Source organism: Protopterus annectens, chromosome 4.part1, assembly GCF_019279795.1.
Source record: "Protopterus annectens isolate FY-2018-M chromosome 4.part1, PAN1.0, whole genome shotgun sequence".
Lineage (NCBI taxonomy): Eukaryota > Metazoa > Chordata > Ceratodontiformes > Protopteridae > Protopterus > Protopterus annectens.
This window is the reverse complement of record NC_056734.1, coordinates 191,960,416-191,984,662: the sequence shown is the minus strand read 5'-3', so window position 1 is coordinate 191,984,662 and position 24,247 is coordinate 191,960,416. Positions and strand designations below refer to the sequence as shown.

The following is a 24,247-nucleotide window of genomic DNA, read 5'->3' as shown; positions in this document are numbered from 1 at the left end:
TCACCTAGAGCCATATTTTTACACTGTTGAGTGGCTAGCCCTGCCACAGTGCACAGTCTGTGATCTGTGTTCTCCTATCTTGAGGATACTGTGCACCACAGTAGATGCCCAAAGCAGTTGGTCTGTACAACTCTTCCCTATAGGGCACCCCATAGAGTCTGTTCTGCTGCCCACAGCTCCATTTTGGACATGGGAGAAACTCCACAGAGACCCAGGGAGAACATGCAAACTCTAAACAGGCATTGGTTGGAGGTCAGGATTGAACCTTGTACCTTGTACATGGGAGGCAAAGACCTTAACCATGAAGCTATCTGTCTGGGACATTGTGCTTGATTATTGATCTAATGAGGGCTAAGTACAGTGGGACTATAATCTCCCCAGACCTGGATGCCATACCTTTGCTAATAAGTTGTACCACATAGAATGACTTCCTCGCCACTGTGGACATGTGATGGTCAAATTTCAGCCTACTATCTACCTGTGTACCTAGATCTCTTCTATCTGAGTCTTCCCTTAAGGGTGAGTTGTTAATGTTGTACTTAGCAGGGATATTTGATTTTCCAAAGGGTACAATAATGCATTTATTTGCATTTAGTTTCAGGCCGTGCTTCTAACACAAATCATTTACCTGATTTAGACCCTCCTGAAGGATATCTACATCACTGGGGGCTTCAATGATTGCCCCCAGCTTGCAGTCATCTGCAAACTTCGTCATCCAGAGGCTTTCCACATTGGCGTTGGCATCGGAAAAAAGTAAATTCCAAACAGGAGTGGCCCCAGCATTAAGCCCTATTGCACAAGAGTAGTAACTGGCCTCTTGCTGGAACTTGAAACTGGAATTACCCCCTCTGACCACGTGTCCTGTCTTTTAGCCAGTTGGCTATTCATTTGGTGACATAGAGGTCCACCAGGGTGGGTTGTTTTTTCAGATTGACCTGGGCTTGTTTTGGTTTAGTACTGCCATTTCTATGCAGTTGTTCATGTGGTTGAAAAAGGCTTTGGTGTGCTTTTCTGTATATGCTTTTGTTTTTTTCTGGATTTGGGGGAGCCTGGAATCCAGCTATGCTGTTACTCAATAGGAATAGTCTGCCTTTGAAAAGTTTTTAATGGTTTGGAGGTTTGTTGAGGGGTCTAGCTTTACCTTAATTTCCAGGGAGACTGCTTTGTGATCCTGATCTTACCAGTGAGGGATTCAACATGGGGGGGGGGGGGTGTAGCACTGTCCCATATTTGTGAGTACCAGATCTAGGATATTTGATTCCATGGTGGGAGTGCAGACCAGCTGTTTCAGGGTATTTGAATTCATAAAGTCAAGGAATCTTTAGGCCTGTATGTTAGTGGTCATGTATGCCTCCCAGTTAATGAAGGGGAAGTTAAAAATCACCTATCAGTATGGTATTGGGCTGGATGATGAGTGATTCGTGTAGCTGCAGGTATGATGTGTGGGCATCCTCACTCATGGAGGGGGACCTGTAGCTGGCAATAATATGGTAATGGATTTTTCCCATAGTTAGCTGGACATGGAGTAGCTCAAGCATGTCATAGTGTTTGACCAGCCTTGAGATGAGATTATACTTTATGTAGATAGATACACGTCCACCTTTCACTCTTTCATGTTCATTGAGAGGAACATAGGATAGGCATAGAATAGCCATGCCCTGCTGGACTGCTTTCTGTGGCTTTAAACCATATTTTGGTAACTGCACAGATGTCAGCATTTTCCAGGGTAAGGGGAGCTTCTAGGGAGTGCAATTTCCTGTTGAGACTTCTAGAATTGAGAAGTAACACCTTTAGCTTGTCCTGAGTAGCTTTTGCTATGTTGGAAGGTTTGCCTATTTGACAATGCCTGAAAAAGGCAAAATAGGAGTGAAAAATATGTTTGCCAATATCCAAAAACCTATAGGTGACAGGTGGAGACCATCCCTGGCAAAGCAGCATGGTCTGTTGACCACGCCCTCCAAGGCTGACAAATATTGGACCTCTTTGGAATGACACCAGTAGTTAAACCAATTGTTTAAGTTGATCATTTTCAACATCCTTGGAGATGGAAGAATGCTCCTCAGCATTAAGTTCATACCTGCCTGTGACATATATTCTGAGAGTTCAATCATATCTCTCTCTCTTCATATAGTCCAGGGATGTATGTTTCAGGTCAGGGATGAGTGACTTCAATGCTTGCATGATCTGCCCGATCCTGGCCCCTGACAGGCAACTAACTGCAACCTTCTTTTTATCAATCCTTGTAAGGGGGACATCTGTGTGTCTGTCAATGGAGTCACCTATGACCAGAATGATGGGTTGTGAAATCTTTCGCCTTACAGGCTTGTAGCTGAGACACAAAATGTAGCTTCATGTGCTGTGCTGGAAAGTCTTTTTGTGTGCATGCAGTGTTTCTTAGGACTACACATGAGAGGCCTCTGAGGCTTGGGAAGGTTATGTGTGAGCACCTCTGTATACGCAGATCTATGTGTATGATCCTTGGTGGGTGTGGTGAGTGGTGTGTGTGAGTTACTAACAACCTGTTTGTTGCATTTTGTGTCTTTACATGAGAGTCTGGCCTCCAGTGGCAGTACATCGCAAACATACTGTATTTGTCTGAGAATTAAGTGGTTGTCAGTATATATGAGGCAATTGCTGGAAACAGAGATGATAGGAAAGTGCCCATCCATGGTTGCCCGTCTTAATACACTTGCAAGGTGAGGTGGGTGTTTATAACTGGAAAAGTGGGGGGTGCTTGCTTTACGTAATCTGCAGCTAACCTAGTCTTTGATGCTGCTCAGTGCCAAACCAGCTGCTTGCAGAGCGGTGATAGTTTTTAAAATTAATGAATTGTCAGTCTTAAAGAGTAAATAAATGTTTTAGAGAGGCATTGCCACTACACATCCATTAACTCAGTATGACTCTGAGACTGCAGTACTTTGCAGGAAAGGTAGTACTTGGCTTGGTGGAAAACCAGGTACTCTTTTTACTTGAAGAGTTGGAGGAGGTATGATGGCACAACCCCCCACTTAGGGGATATAAGCACACAATCTACCTGCAAAAATGTATTTCTCTGTTAACTGGGAAACTTTAATTTACCCGTGTTAGATATCATATACAATGCATTCTGTTTGATGCTAGTCAGTTATACTTTGAATACTTCATGTGACTGCATAATTACAGTTACATGTTTGTCATATATACTTTTGGAGAAAAAGCTTTCCATTTCTGGAAGGTATCTCAGCAATCTGAGTATAAGTACATTTTTGACATGTTATTATGTCTCATGCAGAAATGTGTTTCATTTCCTCTAGTTTAGTTTGGGAATGCTGATTCTGCTTTTCAGTCGCAAGAAGCAAACAAGATTAAAATAACCTTACTTTTCTTGCATTTGGGGAAGAACACTGGACTATTGCTTAAATGCATATTTACAGGGAATAAAATAGCAGTCATCACAAACTGTTAGTTTATTTTTCAATCAGTGAAATTTTATCTCAGAAATCAACAAGATTTCATGTCTGTAAAATCGCAGAAACAGAACGGTACCATCATTCTCAGTCAATAGTCATTCTTCCCTTTATATGTAGTAAGTTATCTTACTTGTTTCTGATTGTGCTACTGAAGGTTGCTGTTGATTTAAAATAATGTTGCTTCTATCCTATAAACTTATGTAACCTCTACCTTTTTGTTCCATAACTGAATATCTAGTGAAGTACACACTGGTTTCCGCTGTCCCAAACATCTTAATATGATATAAAACAACAGGGACAGGTAACGTTCTACATAATGTGTCCTTTAGTTAGGTGGTAGCATTTGAGTAAATCTTTTGTAGCAGTTCAATGTATGGTTTGTCCTCCAACATCTCATGTTTGAATAACAAATGTCCCAATTTGGTCATATAAGCTAATGTAAAACTTAATCTTGCATATTCTTTGAGAAGTAGGGGATAGGGCACAATATTCAATATTCAGGTCATTGCTATAATGGGAGAGTGGTAGGTCAGTCAGAGCTCACACTAAGAGTCCTCAATTCTCATTCCGTTCTACATGTGCCAAAGAAAGGATGCACGTCACCAGTATCATCTGACAACACAAGTCAGCCCTTAGAGAGAACATTCTGCTGTCCAGCTCACTAGGAGAAAACACAGCACAGCATCAGTCTTTGCCACAAAGCAACCCTCCTTCCAGACATGCACAAACAGAACATCTAGTAATTTATAGGCTGGCTCCAGGCAGCTCTTTGTATTAGTAGGACTACCCTCAGCCTCTCCCACATTGAATTTCTATAGATGTCTATTTTTTTAAGATTTTCAGACAGAGGCCTGACTCATGTATACTCTGTCAACTTACTTGCAGCACATTCATTTCTACATATATGATAATGCTTCAGTGAAGTTGGAGCAGGTGTGAATTTTGTGTGCAGAACCAGGTTTGATTCTGGCACCTTTAGTTAATAAAATGATGAAGGTTTCTGGGGCTGAACCATGTCAAACCAACACTATTTCTTGCTCTGATTCTTGACTCACAAGGTATCTGTTCATATCTATCTACTTTCTGCATATCTAACCCATATCTATGTGAGTATATATAGGTTCAATGTGTTTTCTTCTTTGTCTCTTAAATAAGTTACAAGAGACAAGTTGCTTAAATATGACTGTGGTAAGAAGTTAGTTTATGGATTTAACTATAACTTAATCTCCATTCCTGCAATGCTAACCAATTAATCAAAGAACAGAAATGGAAGAGAACAGAAACCCCTGGAGAATGAAATACCCCTTCTGTAATGTTCTATTGTAAGTGCTGGCACTGTAAAAGAGAAGTTTGTGTAAAAAATATTTTGGGTGACTTGCTGTGGGTGACAGTTTTGTTTCTGATTGAAGTTTATCATACTTTAGAACTACTATACATTAACAAAGAGCTTCAGTATAGCCAGTCTCATATGGAAATGGCAACAGCATCTTTTTACTCACGTTTCAGCATCTTCACAGCCACCTTGGTATTAGCATCCTCTTTCCCTAGTCCATAAGCAGTAGCTGCAACAACTTTGCCAAATGCTCCTGCTCCAAGGGTCTTACCTAAAAATGAAATGCCGGTGAGAATCAACTCTGAGAAGATAAAGAAGAAGTGCATTTATTTTCATTTATTAACACAGAAGTTCTGACAGAGGAGAATCCATTTTCTTCAGAGGCCTAGGAACAAAAACTTCAGATAAGCATTGCAAGCACAGGTCATTGTGATACTTTATGAACACTTAGTATAGACTAAAACTGAACTGGAGTATACAGTAACAAGCAACCAGACATTAGCCATATATTGTACCTAGTCTGGCAACTGGTTTTGGAAAATATTTAACAAAATGATTGGCTACACAGATGTAGAAAACTGGAAAAATTTACAAATAAGTTATGAGTCAACATGTACTACAAACAAAACTGTGCCACACAGTCTGGTGATGAGCAACCGGACACTATCCAGATAATGTGCACTGACCAATAAATGAGAACGGAAATGATAAAACAAGAGTACTTAATATAAAGGCACAGAGGGCATATACCTGCACATATCTATTTTATTATGTTCTGAATACCAGGCCTCATTTGCAGTGGATGTTAGGGAGAAAATCTCATAAAGCATTGATATATATGCACATGGAAACAATCTGGTAATTACATATAAAGTTCATATAGTAAAATAAAAAATAGTAAAACACAAAATAATGCAAATATTTTCACAGGGACACAATAACAGTACACATAAGGGAATATTACTGACAAAGTTGAATGATGTGATTCTGAACATAGCCAAATATATGGAAGAACAGAATCTAGCATTTAAAACTGTAAAAATAAAACAAGTGAAATATGATTTGAAGATGCGCTTAACACTGATGTTCTTGCATTAAAAACACAAATAATTTATGCATGAAGTTCACGCAGTAAAAACAGAAAAACAGTCAGTAAAGCAAACACAAAACCGCTAGAGTACACATAAGGTGCATACTGCTTACCAATGAAAAATGTGAACATACATAAATACGTGCAAGAATAGAAACCTGTATCCAAAACAGTAAATAGAAAACAAGTGAAATATGACTTGAAGACTTTCCTCACTAAAGAAAAGTATTTGGGATTTAGTAAATTAGTTACATGTTGAACAGAGATGGGTACAAATAAACCCATTAAGATAATCTCATTGATGAAAAAGTATTTAGTCTGACAGGTTAACTGCAACCAGTATCACAGATTCATCCAAACTCTGGCTAGTTGCAGCTGTAGTTGACCATGGCAGTAGAATGCTTTGATGTTGTTTTTTGTAATGGGAGCATATACATAGATATTTTGTGTGTGTGTGTGTGTGTGTGTGTGTGTGTGTGTGTGTGTGTGTGTGTGTGTGTGTGTGTGTGTGTGTGTGTGTGTGTGTGTGTGTGTGTGTGTGTGTGTGTGCGTGTGTGTGTGTGTCTGTGTGTGTGTGCATCTACTTGAAAAGCCTGTTCCCCAAACAACACGTCTGCTACTGCTATATACATATAACTCTTAGGGTGTGAGATGTCTCCCATTGTAATTGAGTGCAAGACATCTTGCAGTATATATTTGAGATGTCAGTTGCCAAAATGACACATGCCTGCAGCTGATATATCCATATGACTCTCTGTGAGGTTTTGTGCAAAGCTGCTTGCAGCATAGGACTCTTAGCTGCTGCCTATATGTTTCTGAGTTAGGGTTAGGCAAATCTCACTCATTCCTAGTAATACTGCAGTATAACATTGGGAAGACATGGTTACTAAGCACATTGGACCCTGGCAAGGTCACTGCACTCGTGCATGAAAGAAATGGAATACTTTGAGAGACATCACGATCACACATATTGTGTTGCAAATGACAAGCTACACTGGACTCTGCAAAGGGAGCTGACTGCCTGGAGATGGCTGCAGCACAATGACATTTGGAAAAGGGAGATCATACACAGTGTGTGTTGGACTAGCAGGCTACATTGTTTGATATGAAGGGCACAAAGTGCCTGGGGAGCTGTGGTACACTGACATTTGGAAAAGGGGAGATCATACAGAGTATGTGTTGGACTAGCAGTGTGAAATAGGTTCATAGGTTTATAGGGGTGTACTAGGCTAATGGTCCTGGAGCCTTTACAAGCCGAGCCCATAGAGGTGCCCTGGCATTGTGCTGCCCAACATTAGTTCCCAGTGCCTCTATCAAGTAGAGCCACTGGAGTGATCCCCGGGGTGAACTTTCTATTTCCCATCCACTCATCAAGATTTCTCTTGAAGAGGGCCAGTTAGGTGCTTTGCTTGACATGTATGGGAAGTCTATTGCAGAGTATCGGCAGTTTTTGGGTTATGAACCTGTCCCTCCAGCATATTCTGTTGATTGTGGTAATGAAGTTGAGATCTATGGAGCGTGTGATGTGGAGGGATTGGGATTTCTTTAGATGTAGCATTTCTAACAGAGCTGGGTCAGATATGGCTTTGTAAGTCAAGCAAAGATCATCTCTTAGTAGACAATATGAGACAGAGAATAACTGGAGTGTTGTGAGGCTGTCTTTGTAGGGCATGTGTTTAAGGCCTATAATCTTCTTCATGAGGTACTTTTGTGGCCTCTCCAGCTATTGCAGGTGTCTAGTGAGTTACATTCCAAATGGGCATTATACTCTATGATTGGTCTAATGAGGGAAGAGTAGAGAGAAATGATGACCTCTTTCTTCCTGGATGCAAAACTCTTGGTAATGAGATGTGCCACATAGAAGGACTTTCCGACCACAGTGGCAATGTGGTGGTCAAAGGAGAGGTTGCTGTCAACCTGTGTCCCCAGATCTCTTATAATGCCTTCAGTGTTCTGTGGGCTCCCATTGATGTGGTAATTAGTGGAAACTGAGTTTTCCCAAAGGGGATGACGATGCATTTTTTGGCATTAAGCTTAAGGCCATGGTTTCAACACCAGTCACTGGTCACAATGAGGCCTTTCTGTAGGATGTCTGCTTCACTTGGGGAGTTAATAATGGCTCACATCTTGCAGTCATTTGCACACTTGGTCAGTCAGAGTTGCTTTGAATTGGCCTGGACTTCTGAGAAGTAGCTGCCAAACAGGAGAGGACCCAGGACCGATCCCTGTGGGACTCCACTCATGACTGGTGGGCAGTCTGACTTGGAGTCTACTACTTTCACACTGTGGATCTATCTGTGAGCTAGTTTGCAACCCACCTAATGATATAGGGGTTGATTCCTAGTTTTGTGAGTTTATCAACAGTTCCTGAGTGAGAAATGGTATCAAAGGCCTTGGCCAGATTGAAGTAGGCTGTATGAACTGCCTTATCTTCATCCACAGCTCTGGTGACTGACTCAAAGAAGTCAACCAGGTTGAGCAGGCATGATGTACCTTTAGCAAAACCAAATTGCTTGGGATCTAGAGTTTGGAGATTCCCTATATCCTTGTTAATTGGGTCCATGATGATGTGTTCTATAGCCTTGCATATCAGACTCATCAGGCTAATGGGGCAATAATTTCCAGGGTCTATAGGCGCTCCTCCTTTATGGAGAGGGATGACTGTAGCAGTGAGTTATTTGGTAGGGACAAAGCCTGAGGTGAGGCTGTGATTGAACAGTTGTAGTTCATGTAGAACACATCCAGGGATATTGTCAGGTCCCATGGAAGCTGTATTCTTGGCCTTGGACAATGCAGCTTTAACCTGTGCTGCAGTAATGCTGGGTGCCTGGCATTCTTCCAGTATTGAGATTTGGCCTTGGGGGGTGTAAAGTTGGCACTGAATCTATTGGCCAATATGTTGGCAATATCTGTTGGCTCAGTATAGGAAATACCATTGTGCAGTACCTTAGAGCAAATCTGGGTATTGCCGTGGAGATTCTTGATATAACTATAGAAGGCTTTGTGGTTGTTTTTAGTGTCTGCCACAATTCTGCCTTCATAGCTGGCTTTGGAAGTTTTGATGAGGGATCTCAACTTTTTATTGAGGCTAATAAGGGAGTATTTCCAGACTTGGGACTTCACCTTTTTCTGCAACAGTTTCCTCCTTCTGTTGTAGAGTTTATTAATGGCAGGGGACCACCAGATTGGCTTCCTTTTTTTGTAGGAGAATGTCTTGGTTCTGTTGGGTATGGCTAGTTCCATGCATTTATGTACGTGTTTGTACAGTGCATTGGTGTATGATTTGGCAGTCATGTATCTATTTTCCATTGGCATGGGTGCGGTGGAGTTAGCCACCTCTGTTTTTAGGAGTCCAAAGTCAGCTTTGAAGAAGTTTTTCATGGTGGTTACCTTTGCGGGGGGGGGGGGGTGAGATGTGGATTTCCACGGTGATTAGTTTGTGGTCAGATCTAACCAGGGAGGAATTGACTGCTGGTGTAGAGCAACAGTTGCCCATGTTAGTAATAACCAGGTCAAGGATGCTGCTTCCTCTAGTGGGGGTAAGAATGAGCTGGTCCAGGGCATTGGAATTGATGAATTCCAGGAAGTGTTGCGCCAGTGCATTGGTGCATGAGTAGTTTTCCCAGTTGATGGCGGGATAGTTGAAGTCACCTAGTATGAGACTGTTGGGTTGGATCTTAATAGTTTCCAGGGTGCTTAGGAATGTGGAGTGAGAGTCTTGGGACATGGTTGGGGACCTATAGCAGGCTATGACCTGAACTGCTGTCTTACCCAATGTTAGATGTACCTGGAGTATCTCAGATGCATTATGCTGGGCTACTAGTCTGGAGGTGTGCATATCATTTATGAATAAAGAGACACCATTGCCTTTTGAGCATTGGTCCATGTTCTGGGGCCAAAAGGTGTGGAATGAGTTATAGACTGGTAGCACAGGGGTTATTTCTGCTGCTTTAAACCAGGTCTCCATTACAGCACAAATGTCGATGCTCTCCATTTTGAGGAGTGCTTAGAGTGAGTGCATCTTGTGATTTAGACTTCTAGCATTGAGCAACATGGCCCTCAGATTGCATTTATTTATAGCTGTTATAGTGGTAATTTGGTGTTTTGGAACACCACCTAAAAAAGGCACTATAGAGGTGGCAAGATCCTTAGCCAGTACCCGGAACCCAGGGGTGACAGATGCAGGCCATCTCTGACAAACCATCGAGGTCTGTCAATCATGTCATCCCAAGCAGACAGATACTAGATACCTGTAGAATGACACCAGAAACTTAAGCCAATTGTTGAGGTCAATCATTTTCTGTTTGTACTGTGGTATCATTCTGGGCAATGGAAGGATGCTGCTCAGGGCTAGCGTCATACCTGCCTGGGCCACATAATCCGAGAGCTCCACCATGTCTCTTTTCATGCAGTCCAGGGAGGTGTGTCTCAGGTTATTCACACCCACTTCCCTGGACAATGACAGAGTCATACTTGTACTTGTTGTGGAGTGACCTGAGTGTGTGTGTTATGTGTCAAATTCTGGCACCTAATACACAGCTCACTGTTACCTTCTCCTTATTCAACCTAGTGAGTGGGACATCAATGTGCCTCACTATTGAGTCACCTATGATTATTGTATTAAGCAAGCTGTTTTTCCTTAGGGGATTAGGTTGAGGGACACACTGCATAGGTGAGCTAAGTGTCTTGTGGTTTGTGCTGTGTTGTGGTGGTCAAGTGCATTTCTGCCTTGGAGGTCTCTGCTGTTTGAGTAGATTTCTATTGAGAGCCTCCGCCAACTTGGGTGTGTGGTTTGTGTTTTTATCTGAGGGCTGTGATGGTGGGTGTTCTGGAGGGCTATGTGTTCCATGTGGTGTGGTGCAGGTGTTGACCATCTCCTCTTGGCCAGCTATTTGGCCTGGCTGGAGAGTGCATGGCTTCCAGTTTGGAGATATATGCGCATCTCTCACAAGTCTGAATGTTGGGAGGTTAGAGGAGAGGGCTGTCTGTGTACATGAGGCAGTTGCTACACTGTCTCAGAATGCCCAAGTTCTCCGGGTTAATAGGAGAAAGCACAGGAAAGTGACCTTTAGACATGCCAGGAGGGATGGTCATCATTACTAAATACTGGAGCTGTTTCCTTATAGGACATCTAGTGCTGATAGCACTTATGTGTGCTACAATAATTGCTACAAAAAGCCTGATGAAGTGCTAGGTAAATAAGCTAATTAAAGTGCAAGAGAGAAAAGACCTAGCAAGGTCTAAGGGAATAGAGTGCCTGGGGAGCTGTGGCACACTGACATTTGGAAGAGGGAAGTTCAGACCATGTAAGCTGGGACTAACAGGCTACACTGTAATTTTTTCCCAAACCTGCCGCTTTCTAGTATGGCAGTGTGGTGGCAACAGTAAACAGACAGGGTTACTGAGGACACTGGACCTTGACTAGGTCACTGGGCTGGTGAATGTAGGGAAGGAAATACTTTGAAATGCATCAGGATCACACACAGAGTGTTGGGACTAACAAGGTGCACTGAGCTGCACCAGTTCTCAGACTTGTTGACTTGTAGTAGTCCAGTGTAGTAACAACAGAGTGGGTTACTGAAATCTGCAACATCATTGACTCCTACATATGCTGGTCTGCTGTATGAAAGGAACACTTGTGTCCTGACTGTCTGATCATGTAGAGTGTGTTGAGGCTGATATTTGGAAGGCAGGAGAGATCACAGTGTGTTTGTTGGCTTGTCAGTAATGGACTGTGTATTACAGTTCTAAGAAAGCGAATGCCTCATCAAACTTATTCATTTTGAGAAGTTTGAGGAGGTGAGAGTGCGATTTTGTTTCAGAGACTGGCATGTGCACACATGACTGAGTTCTTCTGAACAATGTGCTGTGTGTGTGTGGTTGTGGGATGGGGAAGTATGTTGCTCAGCACATTACTGAGAAGGAAGCACTTTCTTAACCTTTACCCTGTTAAAATGTTTGAAAAGGCACAGTTCTACTTCTGAGACTGGGACCTGCTCACATGACAGTCCAAGACCATGACTGACAATATTAGACTTGACAAGCCAGTACCATCAGTGATTGCATGCCATTGTCAAGTTTTTTTTTTTTTTTTTTTTTGATGAGCATGCCATTGACTGGATATTCCTTGATTAAGAGAATAACAACCTTCTAACCTAAGTGCTCCTGTAAACTAGCCTTGCTCCACAATATTAAAAAGACCTTCTTGTTGAGCCTTTAACTTACATCATCTTTAATAACAAATAAAACAAATTAAACACTGTGTTTCATAGAAGGAAATATTGTTAGGTAGTAACATATAAATATTTTCATACATAAAAGATCAACAAGTTGTTTCTGTGTTGGTGTTGGGAAATAAATTGCACTTAAAACCCTTCTGCTTGCTTCTCCAGTTTGATTCTAGGCTGGGATGCCTTCTGTGCAGAGTCTGCATGTCCTCCCTGTGTTCCCTGGGAGTTTCCTCTGGGTGCTCAATTTTTTCCCACATTCCCAAGATGTGTAAGTGGATTGGATGGCCTACATTGGCCATATGTGTGAATGTGTGCATGTGTGTGTGCCTTCTGTGGAAGGTGGGTGCTGGGCTGGCAACTTGACACAGTAAAACTCTACTGCCACTCGTTCTGTGGACCAGTGATCCACTGTGGTGACTCCTAACAGGAGCAGCCAAAAGGAGAAGAAGAAAAAGACACTTCTGTCTGCCCTAATATTCAGATAATCATGTCTGTAGTTCTGAAATGGCTTTGCTTTCATCATGTTTTTTGTTTGTGCACATATTGAAGACCCACCACTGGACCAGTAATCAAGGAGCCTTAATCCTTACCACTGGCAACAGTGGGGAGTGTACACTGGGAGGACAGCAAGTACGCACACAGTATTTCCATATGCAGCTCTCTGTATCAAGTGCAATTAACCTTAAGAGCACACAGAGACGACAGTCAGTCTGGTGCTGGTTTATCACTATTTCTCCAGATCCCCAATAAAACTCCCTACTGGCACAGATATAGAGTTGAGATCTCAGCTGAGTGATCAAGCCAAGACCTACCAGCACCCTCTGTGTCCAACCAGTGCTTTGTGTACTGCCCAAGTAGCTGACACACACACTCTTTGAGGTTTGATTTACATGCATACACACCTGGGAGAGGCCGGCACAGATTTACTAGCCATGCTCCCTTCTGCCCAGACTATAAGGTAGTTACCACTACCACCAGTCAACTCCTTATCAGCTACTTTAAGGTCCTTAATGAAGGGTATCCAATCTTAGTCTGTAATATTAATATTAATACAAATGGTAGTTTGACCAAGAGTAAGGCTACTAGGAGTGGCCCACACTGTGTCACCAAATAAATATGCAAGTGCTCTCAGAACTTAAATATCTCTACACAGATCAGCCACAATGAAAGGTTTAAATATATTTAATAATAAATAATAAAAGAGCAAGAAAATACTCAGTATATATTCACATCAGAGTTCTAAACCACAGGAAATAGTTAAAACAACTTTGTCGGACAGTCTCAAATAAAGAAAAATATCTAAACTTAGCTTCACTATATTCCTGACTGTATCTAAGAGAGTTACTATACCCTAGAAATGTACTTATAGAGCAAGGCAGATGTTCTGGTGAATGGTTCTTGTCAGGTCCAAGGCAGAATACAGAATTCTCTATTTCTCTAATAGACTTCTCAAATTAATATCTCAAATATTACTGCTGGGATAGCTTGGAGAATGACATCATTTCTTGTCATCTGACACTAGTTCCCAGGTGAAACACCCACTGCTGGAAGCTTGGCAGTATTTAGCATCTACCTTTGAAAATACATAGACCTTAGATATTTAGCGGATGCTGGAAGTCATAAAACAATTACATTGCTCCTCATTTCAAGACTAGCAATTATTTCACCCTAAAGACAATACATAAAGCTCCCTAGTACAGACATTGTGTGTGTTGTTGTATTGAAAACTGAAAGATACCATATTTTATGGCCTAGCCATAAAGTAATTTAATTTCAGTTATTTTTCTGAAATTAACCTCCTGTATTCCAGTTTCCACTGTTAAAATATATATATTTAAACAATTGTAATAGTGTGTGTACATTTCTGTTCTTTTCCAGTAGGGCACACTGTGGTTACATTTTAATTACAAGCACTTTATAAAATAACTTTTTACCACACATGTCTGTACAAGCCAGTTTGATATGCACATGACATACGGTTCTATTGCAGTTCTAACACAAGCATTTTACACAGATCACGTTGATATTCACAAATGGCATACAATTATTTACATAATTCCAGATAGCTGTGCTGGCAGTATCCCCCTTTGTCACACACATCTTATGAACATTCTGGCATTTATCACTTTTAGACCATATTATTAATTTAACATTTAATTATTTATTTTACACACATAAGATTCAATGGATGTAAATTCCTGCTTTTAGGAATGCCTGTGAATTTTGTCCTGGTCAGAACTGCACAAAAAATAAAGGAGACTGTGAGAGTTAAAATCAGTTCTGCAGGACATAACTCTGTGCCTTAAGACACACCCCTGGATTCATTAAACTCCACGTAGGAATAGTGCTATTCTTGCACAGAGTGGTTTATGTCTGTGTAGCCACAGCAACATGCCTTGCATATTCATGATGGTGCGCTGCTGTTATGGCTAAATGGACACAAACTGTGAATGAGTGCAGGGGTGTGTTTAAGTAGGGCATGGACTACGAACATGCCCCCTGCACTCAGAAAGTGCTGTACGGCACTTTCTAAACCAAATGCTGCATAATATTAGAGAATTTCTCTAATATTATGCCATTATTTCGGTGTCTGCTGACACTGAAATGAAATAAATGATTATTTTAGTGTTTGCAGACACTGAAATACATAGCAGAGAAGGAAAGCAATGCAGGGTGTGTGTGAAAGGTTCTCTTACACACAACCTGCATTGTAAAAGTGCCGTACAACACCTCGCAACCTGCTAAAGCAGGAGATGTGGACAAAGCCACAAATAATGGGGGAAAAGCCCTAAAAATAGAGACATCTATTAAATATTGCTCTTACAAACTTAAAGAAAGTTGATAGAAAACAGATTATGCATTAGCATGAATTTCCAAAAGATAGAAGTCTGAAAGTCAAATGTATGCCATTATTCCCTGACAGCAGTCCATGTGGACAAAGGCACAAATAACGGGGGGACAAAGACCTAAAAATAGGGACACTTCATAAACATTGCCCTTACAAACTTAGAAAGTTGATAGAAAATAGGATATGTATTAGCATGAATTTCCGAAGGATAGAAGTCTGAAAGTCAAATGTATGCCATTATTTCCTAAGTGCAGTCCTCAATGACTTGTCAGAAAACCACAGTACTCACTATATAACATAATAATATAATAACATAATAATATAATAATAATATAATATGTTTTTTATATGTTAAGGAATGTTTAAGCATAGCTAAGCGAGTGTGCGCATTATAACCCTCCATTTAGCCTTGCTTAAACATCTCATAGGGGATAAATACAAATATACAGCTGAAATTCCTAAACTGAGATGGTGGATCTGCCTGTCTTGCCTCATTTGGCTGTGGCACTGAGCCCAGCACGTCTGGGACCCAACCCGAGACTTCCTCATCTGCTGGTCCTGCACCACCTTTGGGTGGAACCGCCTCAGGTGACGGGGCCTGCTCCCTCCCTGAGAACAGGTGAGGACAGGAGTCTGTCACCTGCAGAGAGTTCTAGGGTTTGGTGCACAGCACCATCTGAGCTGAGTTGGGTGGGCAGCTGCACCAGATTGAGGGCTGCCTGGTGCACCTCGAGGGGCAGGCTGCCCCTTCTCTTCAGCCCCCAGCACAGCCACCTTCAGGGCTATGAAGGAGCAGTGGTGACTGCCCATGGGTGGGGACCTCAGTCCCACTGTATCCATTTGGGGTCTCATGGGCTTCTGATTCCCAACCACCCTACCCATCAAAGGTGTTTACCCCCCATGTGCCATATACTGCCCCTCTCTGCTGTCTTGTCTGGCTTAGCTGTCTGCAAATGCAACCTATCCCACCCAACCTACCTCCCAAACATACCTACAGCCCTTCCCCAAAATCCCACTCTCACCTTAGAATAAAAAAGGGCACCTGTCCCACAAAAATACATTGCCACATACATAGCTCTACATTTCACCACCATGTCCAGTGACGTAAATCAATCTACAACCAAATTACTCTACAAATGTATATTGCAAGCACCCCTTCCTGTGGGGTGTGGGGCTGTAAATTCCAAATTTGCTACATCAGTCACAGCTGTTGCTGCCAAAGAAATGTAGAGCTATGGTCCTTTCCTACACCCATCCTGCACATCCCTAGCTGCTTTTCATAATGTTTTACCTGTGCTTGCCCCCATTTCACCACATTCCTATCACCTTTTTTCTTTTCTTTAAAGAAAATTAGCGCAGGTGTAATCGGGAGTAAGCTAGTTTGCATGATACTAAGTGAAGCCAAAATGGATTAAGCATCTGTATGGTTAACTGTATGTTAGCATCACTTAGTTTTGCACAAAATCACACAAGTCACTTAAAACTGCTTTAATCACTCTGTCTCCATCAGCAACTGTTCTGCCTAGCAACAAAATGATCAGCACTACCAAGTCTCAAACCTGGGATGCTGTGCACTACAGTCACAGCAAAGCACCACAACACCATCTGAGCTGTAGGAATCTGGAATGCTTTTACAAACATATCATTCATTCTGGTCATTTAACATTAATGAAAAAAAAGTAATCACATCCTAATCTGGAACCCAGGACCCTGTGCATAACCATCACAGCAACATACCTCTACACCATCTGAGCTGTAGGAATGTGTAATGTTTTTACAAACATATCATTCACAACAGACATTCAACATAAAGGGGAATTATATATCCATAGTACTGTTATATACATATATAGGAATAAATACATACCAATATATATATATATATATATATATATATATATATATATATATATATATATATATATATATATATATATATATATATATATATATATATATATATATATATATATATATATATATGTATGTATATATATATATATATATATATATATAGATATACACACACACACACACACACACACACACACACACACACACACACACACACACACACACACACACACACACACACACACACACACACACACACACACACACACATATGTGTGTGTGTGTGTGTGTGTGTGTGTGTGTGTGTGTGTATTTTCTTTTCATACACAGATATATAGACAGATAATCAACCTATTACTGCAACATATCTGCAAAAAGCCCGACAAATGGGGGGGGGGGTAAAGGGCAAACAATAGTGACATTTTTGAAATACGGCTTTCATACATGTAGAAGTCTGCTAGAATGGTATGGTGTGCTTTTACATACAGTGCCAGACAGATTCCAGGTCCAAAACACAAATGAATGCCAAAATTTACTGATGTCAATGCTCACATCATCCCAGTGCTTTCTCAGAAACCAGCAGCTGTTGTGGCCAACAGACAAAACATATGAGCCACACATCAGGACAGTGTCTAGATATCTGAACAGTAGACAGGTATGACTGCAGTCATGTAACAGAATGGAAAAATCCATGACAGCTCCCAAACATGTCACCCAGCACCTTCTGAACCACAGTAAGACCAACACGACACTAACCCAAATCAGATCTGGGCAATTACTCATGCATATCCACATATATCATGCACTTCAGGGATGGAACTATAGGGAAAAGCAGATAGTGGTGTATAAATGTCCACACACAACCATTTGCACCACAGTCACAGCAACATATCAGTACCCCAAATGAACTGTGGAGTAGAACGACTGTTTGAACAAACATATCCTGATTCCCAGTCACACAATACACTGACAGATACTGGGCCAACTCACAATGTACTGGGAATCCTGAGGTGTTACAGGACCTTTCTCAGTCTGCCCCAACAAACATACACACCTGATGGACCACCAGCAGCCATAGCAGCATGCACAGACAGATAGAAAAAGGATCTGTGACACTCACATCTGCTACTCCCCCTACCCAGCCAAACTAACAACTATGCAAAACACTGGGGGCCAGAAAGAGGGACATATCTCACATAAGGGTATTACAAACTGAAACAGCTGACAGTGTTACAGGCTTTGTTGCAACATAACATCCCTGAAGGATATGATGTCTGAAACACCAATGGATGTCAACAGTTAATCTAACTACAATCCTCACATTATCCTATTGCTGCCATAAAAACAGACATTGTCTGAGAAACAGACTAAACATAACAGGTGAACCCCTGAGCAGTCTGTGGACATCAGGACAGTTGAGAGGTATTTCAGAGACATATCACTGTCAGACATCAAGTCACACAGAAAATGCATGTCCAGATGAAACCTGTTAAACTAGCAACCCTCTATGTGTATAACAGCACTACTGACTTACAGTCTGTATGCAATTCTGGTGCTTTGTTCCCCATGTTGCTGAGCTATTCCCACATGTCCTCTCCTGAGAGGTATTCCCACCTACTGGCTGTGAACCTGTAGCCCCCACACCTCAATAATGTCCTCCACACAGGCAAGGAAAAGGGGCACGGCACACATGAAGGCCATAATTATAGCACTGTGTTGCTATGGCATTGGCAAATGGAAAGACAACACAGCTGCTCTGGATGCAAGTAGCAAATGGGATTCACCACTTGGTAGATAGGCCATCACCTGCTCATGAGCAATACCTACAAAAGGCAAGCTGCTGCCTATGCAACACAGGTCTCAACCCATCTACACAAAGACCGACTGTGACTATACAAACCTAACCATTTGCATTGTTGTAAGGGAACTCCTGAGCACTATAACAGGTATGGAAAATCATGAAAGCGTGTAATGGAATGCAGAAGGGGGGATGCAATTATGTCAGATGGGACATTAAACACTAGACTGCAACAAGACCTGCTGGATTCACATGTTGCTGTCCAGCACCTATGGCCATTACTGCTTGCCCTGCCTGCACTGACATGGAGCACATCTCTGGCCCCTGAGTCACCCCAGTGAAGGTCAGCTCATGTATGACTACTAATGGAGTCTCTGTTGTCCAGTACTGAGTGTGACACTGGTAGGCTAGCTACCTAGAATGTTGTAATGATTCATATGTCATGTGTGGATGCTAGTCTGATACATATGCTTGTCTTACAAATGTAAGAGATGTGCATAGGGTATGTGCATAGTACACAACAGGTGCAGATGTGTGTATTGAACTGTATGTAATATAGTGAGCCCTTACCTGACAACTGTCCAGAGTTTTGCAGACTGACCACGTCTGCCTCATATTTGTAGTCAAATGTCTCAGACAGTTGTGTATTGTCTGCCACATCACTGGCAACCATACCTCCCAACCGTACCAAATTACTCAGTTTTTACCAAGTTTTGGGGTCAAATAATGGAGTGCCACAATTCCCAAATGGCACCCCTTAATTTCCAACTTTTTCCCAGCTTTTTTTTAATTTATTTTTTTCTGCTTTTTTGCTGACGTCATCACGTGCGCGATGACGTCAGCTCCGTCAGCTTGTCGGAATTGAGCTCAAGGGCTCACATGCAGCTGCATTTCTGACTGGCTTCCTCCTTCTGTTTGAATGGTCTGTGAGGCGAGCTTGAGCGGGAACTTAAGGATAGTACTGTTGCAGAGCTAAGGAAATGATCGTGCAGGAACATATGGGTACTGCTGCAGACTCAGAGCTAAGGAAATGGCTGCTGTGGATTATCGACTTGCCTGGGCTTCATGGAGGGAAGGAACTGCTCCTTCAGGTATGTGAAGAGAACAAACTGTCTGGTGTGTGTGTGTGTGTGTGTGTGTGTGTGTGTGTGTGTGTGTGTGTGTGTGTGTGTGTGTGTGTATAATGTACTCCGACACTTAACGCAATTCAGCAAAGCAAATAAAACTGCCACAAAATGGCATTGAACAAGTCATGCTAAAAACAAAATGAGCACTCTACTCTCATTTACAACCCACAACAACCATACAATACAGCACCCGTTCTTCTGCTCACTCATTCTTGCCTTGGCTTTTTTGAGCTGGAAGCAGCAGCAGCAGTAATGAGGAGATCATAATTTTTTCCCCTTCCTGCCTACCTAGATTTGCCAGCAGCATTTAACTGCAGTGTTTTCTGTTCTATTGTTTATTTCTAAGATAACAAGAGTATTAATAGTATGTGAATGACTGAGTGTTCCGAACAACAAAGGCATCAAACACAAATTATATTTCTTATTTAATGGTGTTCATTCATTTTTAAGAAAACAAACACCCTTTGGCCTTTGCGTCTGTGTGTCCCTGCATCAATGCACATAGCTTCCGCTATTGCTTCTTTTCTCCTCATTCGCGCCTGTGGAATTTTAAATATAATGAACGTTCTGCTACTACAGGCTCAGCATTATGATAAGTGTATGGTGTACAGGTCTTACATTAGGTTAGATCTCTGCTAACACTTGATTACTTCTATAATTCAGTGTGATTGTTAAATGTATATTTCTGCAGTATCATGCTGAGCTATGTAATATATACTCATAATGTGCTGGTTTTCTGTATTGTAGAAATGAGCATGTATTTCAGCTATGGTTCTTTTTAAAGTGGTAGCACGTAATATAAAAGCATAACCAATTGTTTTACAAGCGTTGTTACATGGGCTCTATTAGCACATGCATTTATTGCCTCATTTTCAGATTATCATGACATGGGCTAATTTTCTGATGTGCCTTTCTAATTGCATTTATGTACTCATGTCTTGTATGTCACATCCTGTTTTTGGATATCATTTTGATTCTTCATTTGTTAATTGGGGTGGACCACTGATCCACTCAGACATTGTCTGGTTAGGCAAATGGAGGCTGAGAGAATCAAACCCTGGATCACAGGAAGCAACTTAACAGCCCATAGCCTTAATTATCCTTGATAACTGCCAAACTAAATACAGCTTAAGTGTGTTTATATGTGTGTGCAGTGGATCACAGAACAGTTGCCCAATTATGTACATGTCATTTTCAACTTTTATGCTTAGATGCATTGTCAAATCGCTTTTACATAAGAAATATGGGTTATACTGCCTTATGCAGACTTTAGTACACTGTTCCAGTTTTACAGTAACAGTGAGTTCATTTCACATTTATCATCTCCAAACAATGCAATCATGAAGTGTGTGCAGATGTATGGACATTTAGCTGTGTGTGTTTTTTTTTTTAATCAGGAACACTATGCCACTGACACCTCAGTATGGCACAAAAAATAAGGAGCAAAGTGACTCCTTAAATATTGTTTGAGATGGGTTATTGTCATATTTGGTTTCTTTTTTGACCAATTATTTGAATTCAGCTGCAGTTGTTTCAAACCTATTGATCCAAATTTGGCTGAAAATATAAATAATAATTATACTCATTTAAACACCAACAGGAAGCTGAATTAATGAACACACAATGTCTATATGGTGAGTAGACTTTAAGATGGAAATGTTCTGAACTGGGCAGTTTTGTCATTATTGGTTCATGCAGTTTGTGTCATTGCTTAATGGAAAAATGTTCAATAAATTTAAAACTTGCTCTAAGTGTGCTGTATTAAACAAGGAATATAATATAATACAATCAGGAAGATGCATCAAAGAACACATGTGTTTTTCATGTGCAAGGGGCCAATGATTTGAAAACAGCCCAAAGGTAATCTTTATCCACCACTGGTCAGATGCATTTTTTATGTGGTATGTGGGTTTCAATGCTATTTCAATGAATGTGAGTTTCAAGGGCAGAGAAGTTTTAATGCCAAGTCTATGTTCATTGTGAGACAGTGTTGCTTTGTTTAGCAGATGTCTGTTAATGTTTTGTGCATTGTTGCGCTGCAAAATGTAAAAATAAAATCCAAATAATCAGTGTAGAAATAAAGCAGTATTCACACATTAGTGTTTATGGTAAATGGGGAGACATGGCCAGGTAATGGGACATTGGAATGGCTGCAGGGGACTCTGGTGTGGTGCCATATTTTGGTGGTCTGTTCTTCAGTTTGCATTTGAAAGTTGACATCCCACAATTCCATTGGAGTGGGTGGGGATACATAATTATGTATGCAAATTAGATGTTAATCAGCATACAGATTTGTACCTATTTTTCATGGGCCTTGTCCAGATTATTGATGCTTCCAGGCTGAGAGGTATGCCAGCAACCCATTAAAGACTCAAGTCATAACAAATTAGCATACATTTCATTGTTAGATGTCATATCCTGCAGAGTACACCTGTGAATGTGACACTGTCTTTGCTAGCAAATAAGTGTGTTTCAGCTAGATGCATAAAGTGACACTATTTACTGGCCTTTGCCCACCATTGATGTGTGCCTTTGTGAAGATGTCTTGTTCTAACAGGAGCTAGGTGTCTTACCATGACACCCATGTCAATGCAAGCGTACCTTGTCCTGTAGGATGCTGAAATTTGTGCAGTCACTGGCACCTGCTGTCTAGCTGTGAAGAGCACACCAACCTTGCCAGGTCACTCATCCCGTCATATGTTTAAACCCCAAATGGAGGCCCGCAAAGCCACAGGAGGTAGAGTGTTGAACATTAGCATACACATACACATCTCCAGGCTGGCCAAACAATATGTCACATGGGTGATATCCCGAGTGCAGTTAACAGTTGACAAAACACCTACCCAAATCATAGCTAGCTACAGGCCTCCAACCATAACTATGGACACCCACCACACCTATTGGGATCTGCTGGAATCTGTTAGGATTCAGTCATCTACCCTGCTCCAGGATGACTTAAAATACCCAACCATAGTGTTCCTGACCTATGTCACCTGAATATGAATGCACATAAATTCCTTGGCTTTGTCAATGGGAATGCAGTGGATCAGCCAGTTAACACCCCTACAGCAGGTGGAAATCTCAGGTACCCAGTCCTAACCAATGTGAGTAGCCACTGTAGCACTCCTACAGTGCCATCTCCCTTAGTAATATCTGACCACATAGCCATCACTGTTCAGATCACCATCTCCCCTGCTAACCACTCCTGCTTTACACTGTCAAATAGAATGAACTGTACACAAATGACTATACATCCTCTCAGAGTAGATAGACGTAGCTGTACAGCCAACTTTCAATTTGTTGGAACTAGAAGCAGTGTCCAGGCCCACACCACAATACTATGTGGGCACCCACATAGCTGTATGGACTCAGCAGTACCTGACAGGATAACATCATCTCCCTCAAGGTAGGGTAAATACCTATGGTGGACAGCAGCAATACACAAATACCATAATAGGTGGAAACAATTTCTGGATGGGCCAAGAAGGAACAGGTGCCTCACTGAAAGCAATGTCACCTTGGTCTGTACAAGCACATAAGGGCACAGATGATGTAATCTAAGGCTGTCTTTGAGTACAAATCGGACACGTCCACCAATGCCAATCATAAGGCTGTCTTCACACATGTCTCCACATATGGAGATGGCCCTGCAGAAATTGGCAATAAGGGGTATGGTGGAGTGGTAACACATCAGTCATATCAGAGCCAAAGTACAGCAGTATATGTACACATTTACAGGTTTGTGTAACAGTTATTGCATGTGCCACAGAGCTTATAGGGCTGAGGGGTGTATACAGGTAAGTCTATGGTGGTTGACGTCAGCAGCCCTTGTGAAGTGGACAGTGGTAAGTGTAGTAGGTGGAACACACCTCATATTGGTAAAACCCACACCACCAGAGGATATTGTGTTTATCAAACACACAGAAAATACTGTTTTCACACACACACACACACACACACACACACACACACACACACACACACACACACACACACACACACACACACAGGATCATAGTTGCCAGTGTTGGTTTTGGAACCGCTACCCATCTAGTTAGTGATACTACAGCATTATGTGGTTATTCCAGGTGGCATGGAACTAATAGTGTGATGACTGTTCCAAGGTACCTGTAAAATGAATTACATCACATGCCCTTGTCAGGTATGGCAATGGGGTGTGTACTGGGTGTGGAAGGACTCATTAGACTGTCACCTATGAGTCTACACACTCACAAACACTGCTATACACACCAATGCACACACAATTGCCAGTACTGACATTAGCAACCCTGCCTATCATGTGATTCATTCCATATTGTTACATAACTGTTGCATGCGTCACGGGGCTTATAGGGCTGAAGAGTGTCCACAAGGACCGCTACAGTGGATGTGAACAGCGGCCTTTGTAAAGTGGACCTTGGGACATGTACTGGGAGTACCATGGCCTAAAAGTGTAAACCATGCCCACCCAATGGATATAGTTCTCACTCAAACACACACACACACACACACACACAC

The 24,247-nt window shown here is 41.6% G+C and overlaps 1 protein-coding gene across 1 annotated transcript in view; it reads right to left on the bottom strand.

Moving 5' to 3' along the window:
* LOC122800812 (macrophage colony-stimulating factor 1 receptor-like) overlaps positions 1–24,247 on the bottom strand; it is an 875,741-nt gene that overhangs the window by 310,976 nt on the left and 540,518 nt on the right. The window contains exon 11 of the mRNA XM_044070092.1: positions 4,949–5,053. Within this exon, the coding sequence (XP_043926027.1) occupies positions 4,949–5,053 (105 nt within the window). The remainder of the gene's footprint in view (positions 1–4,948; positions 5,054–24,247) is intronic.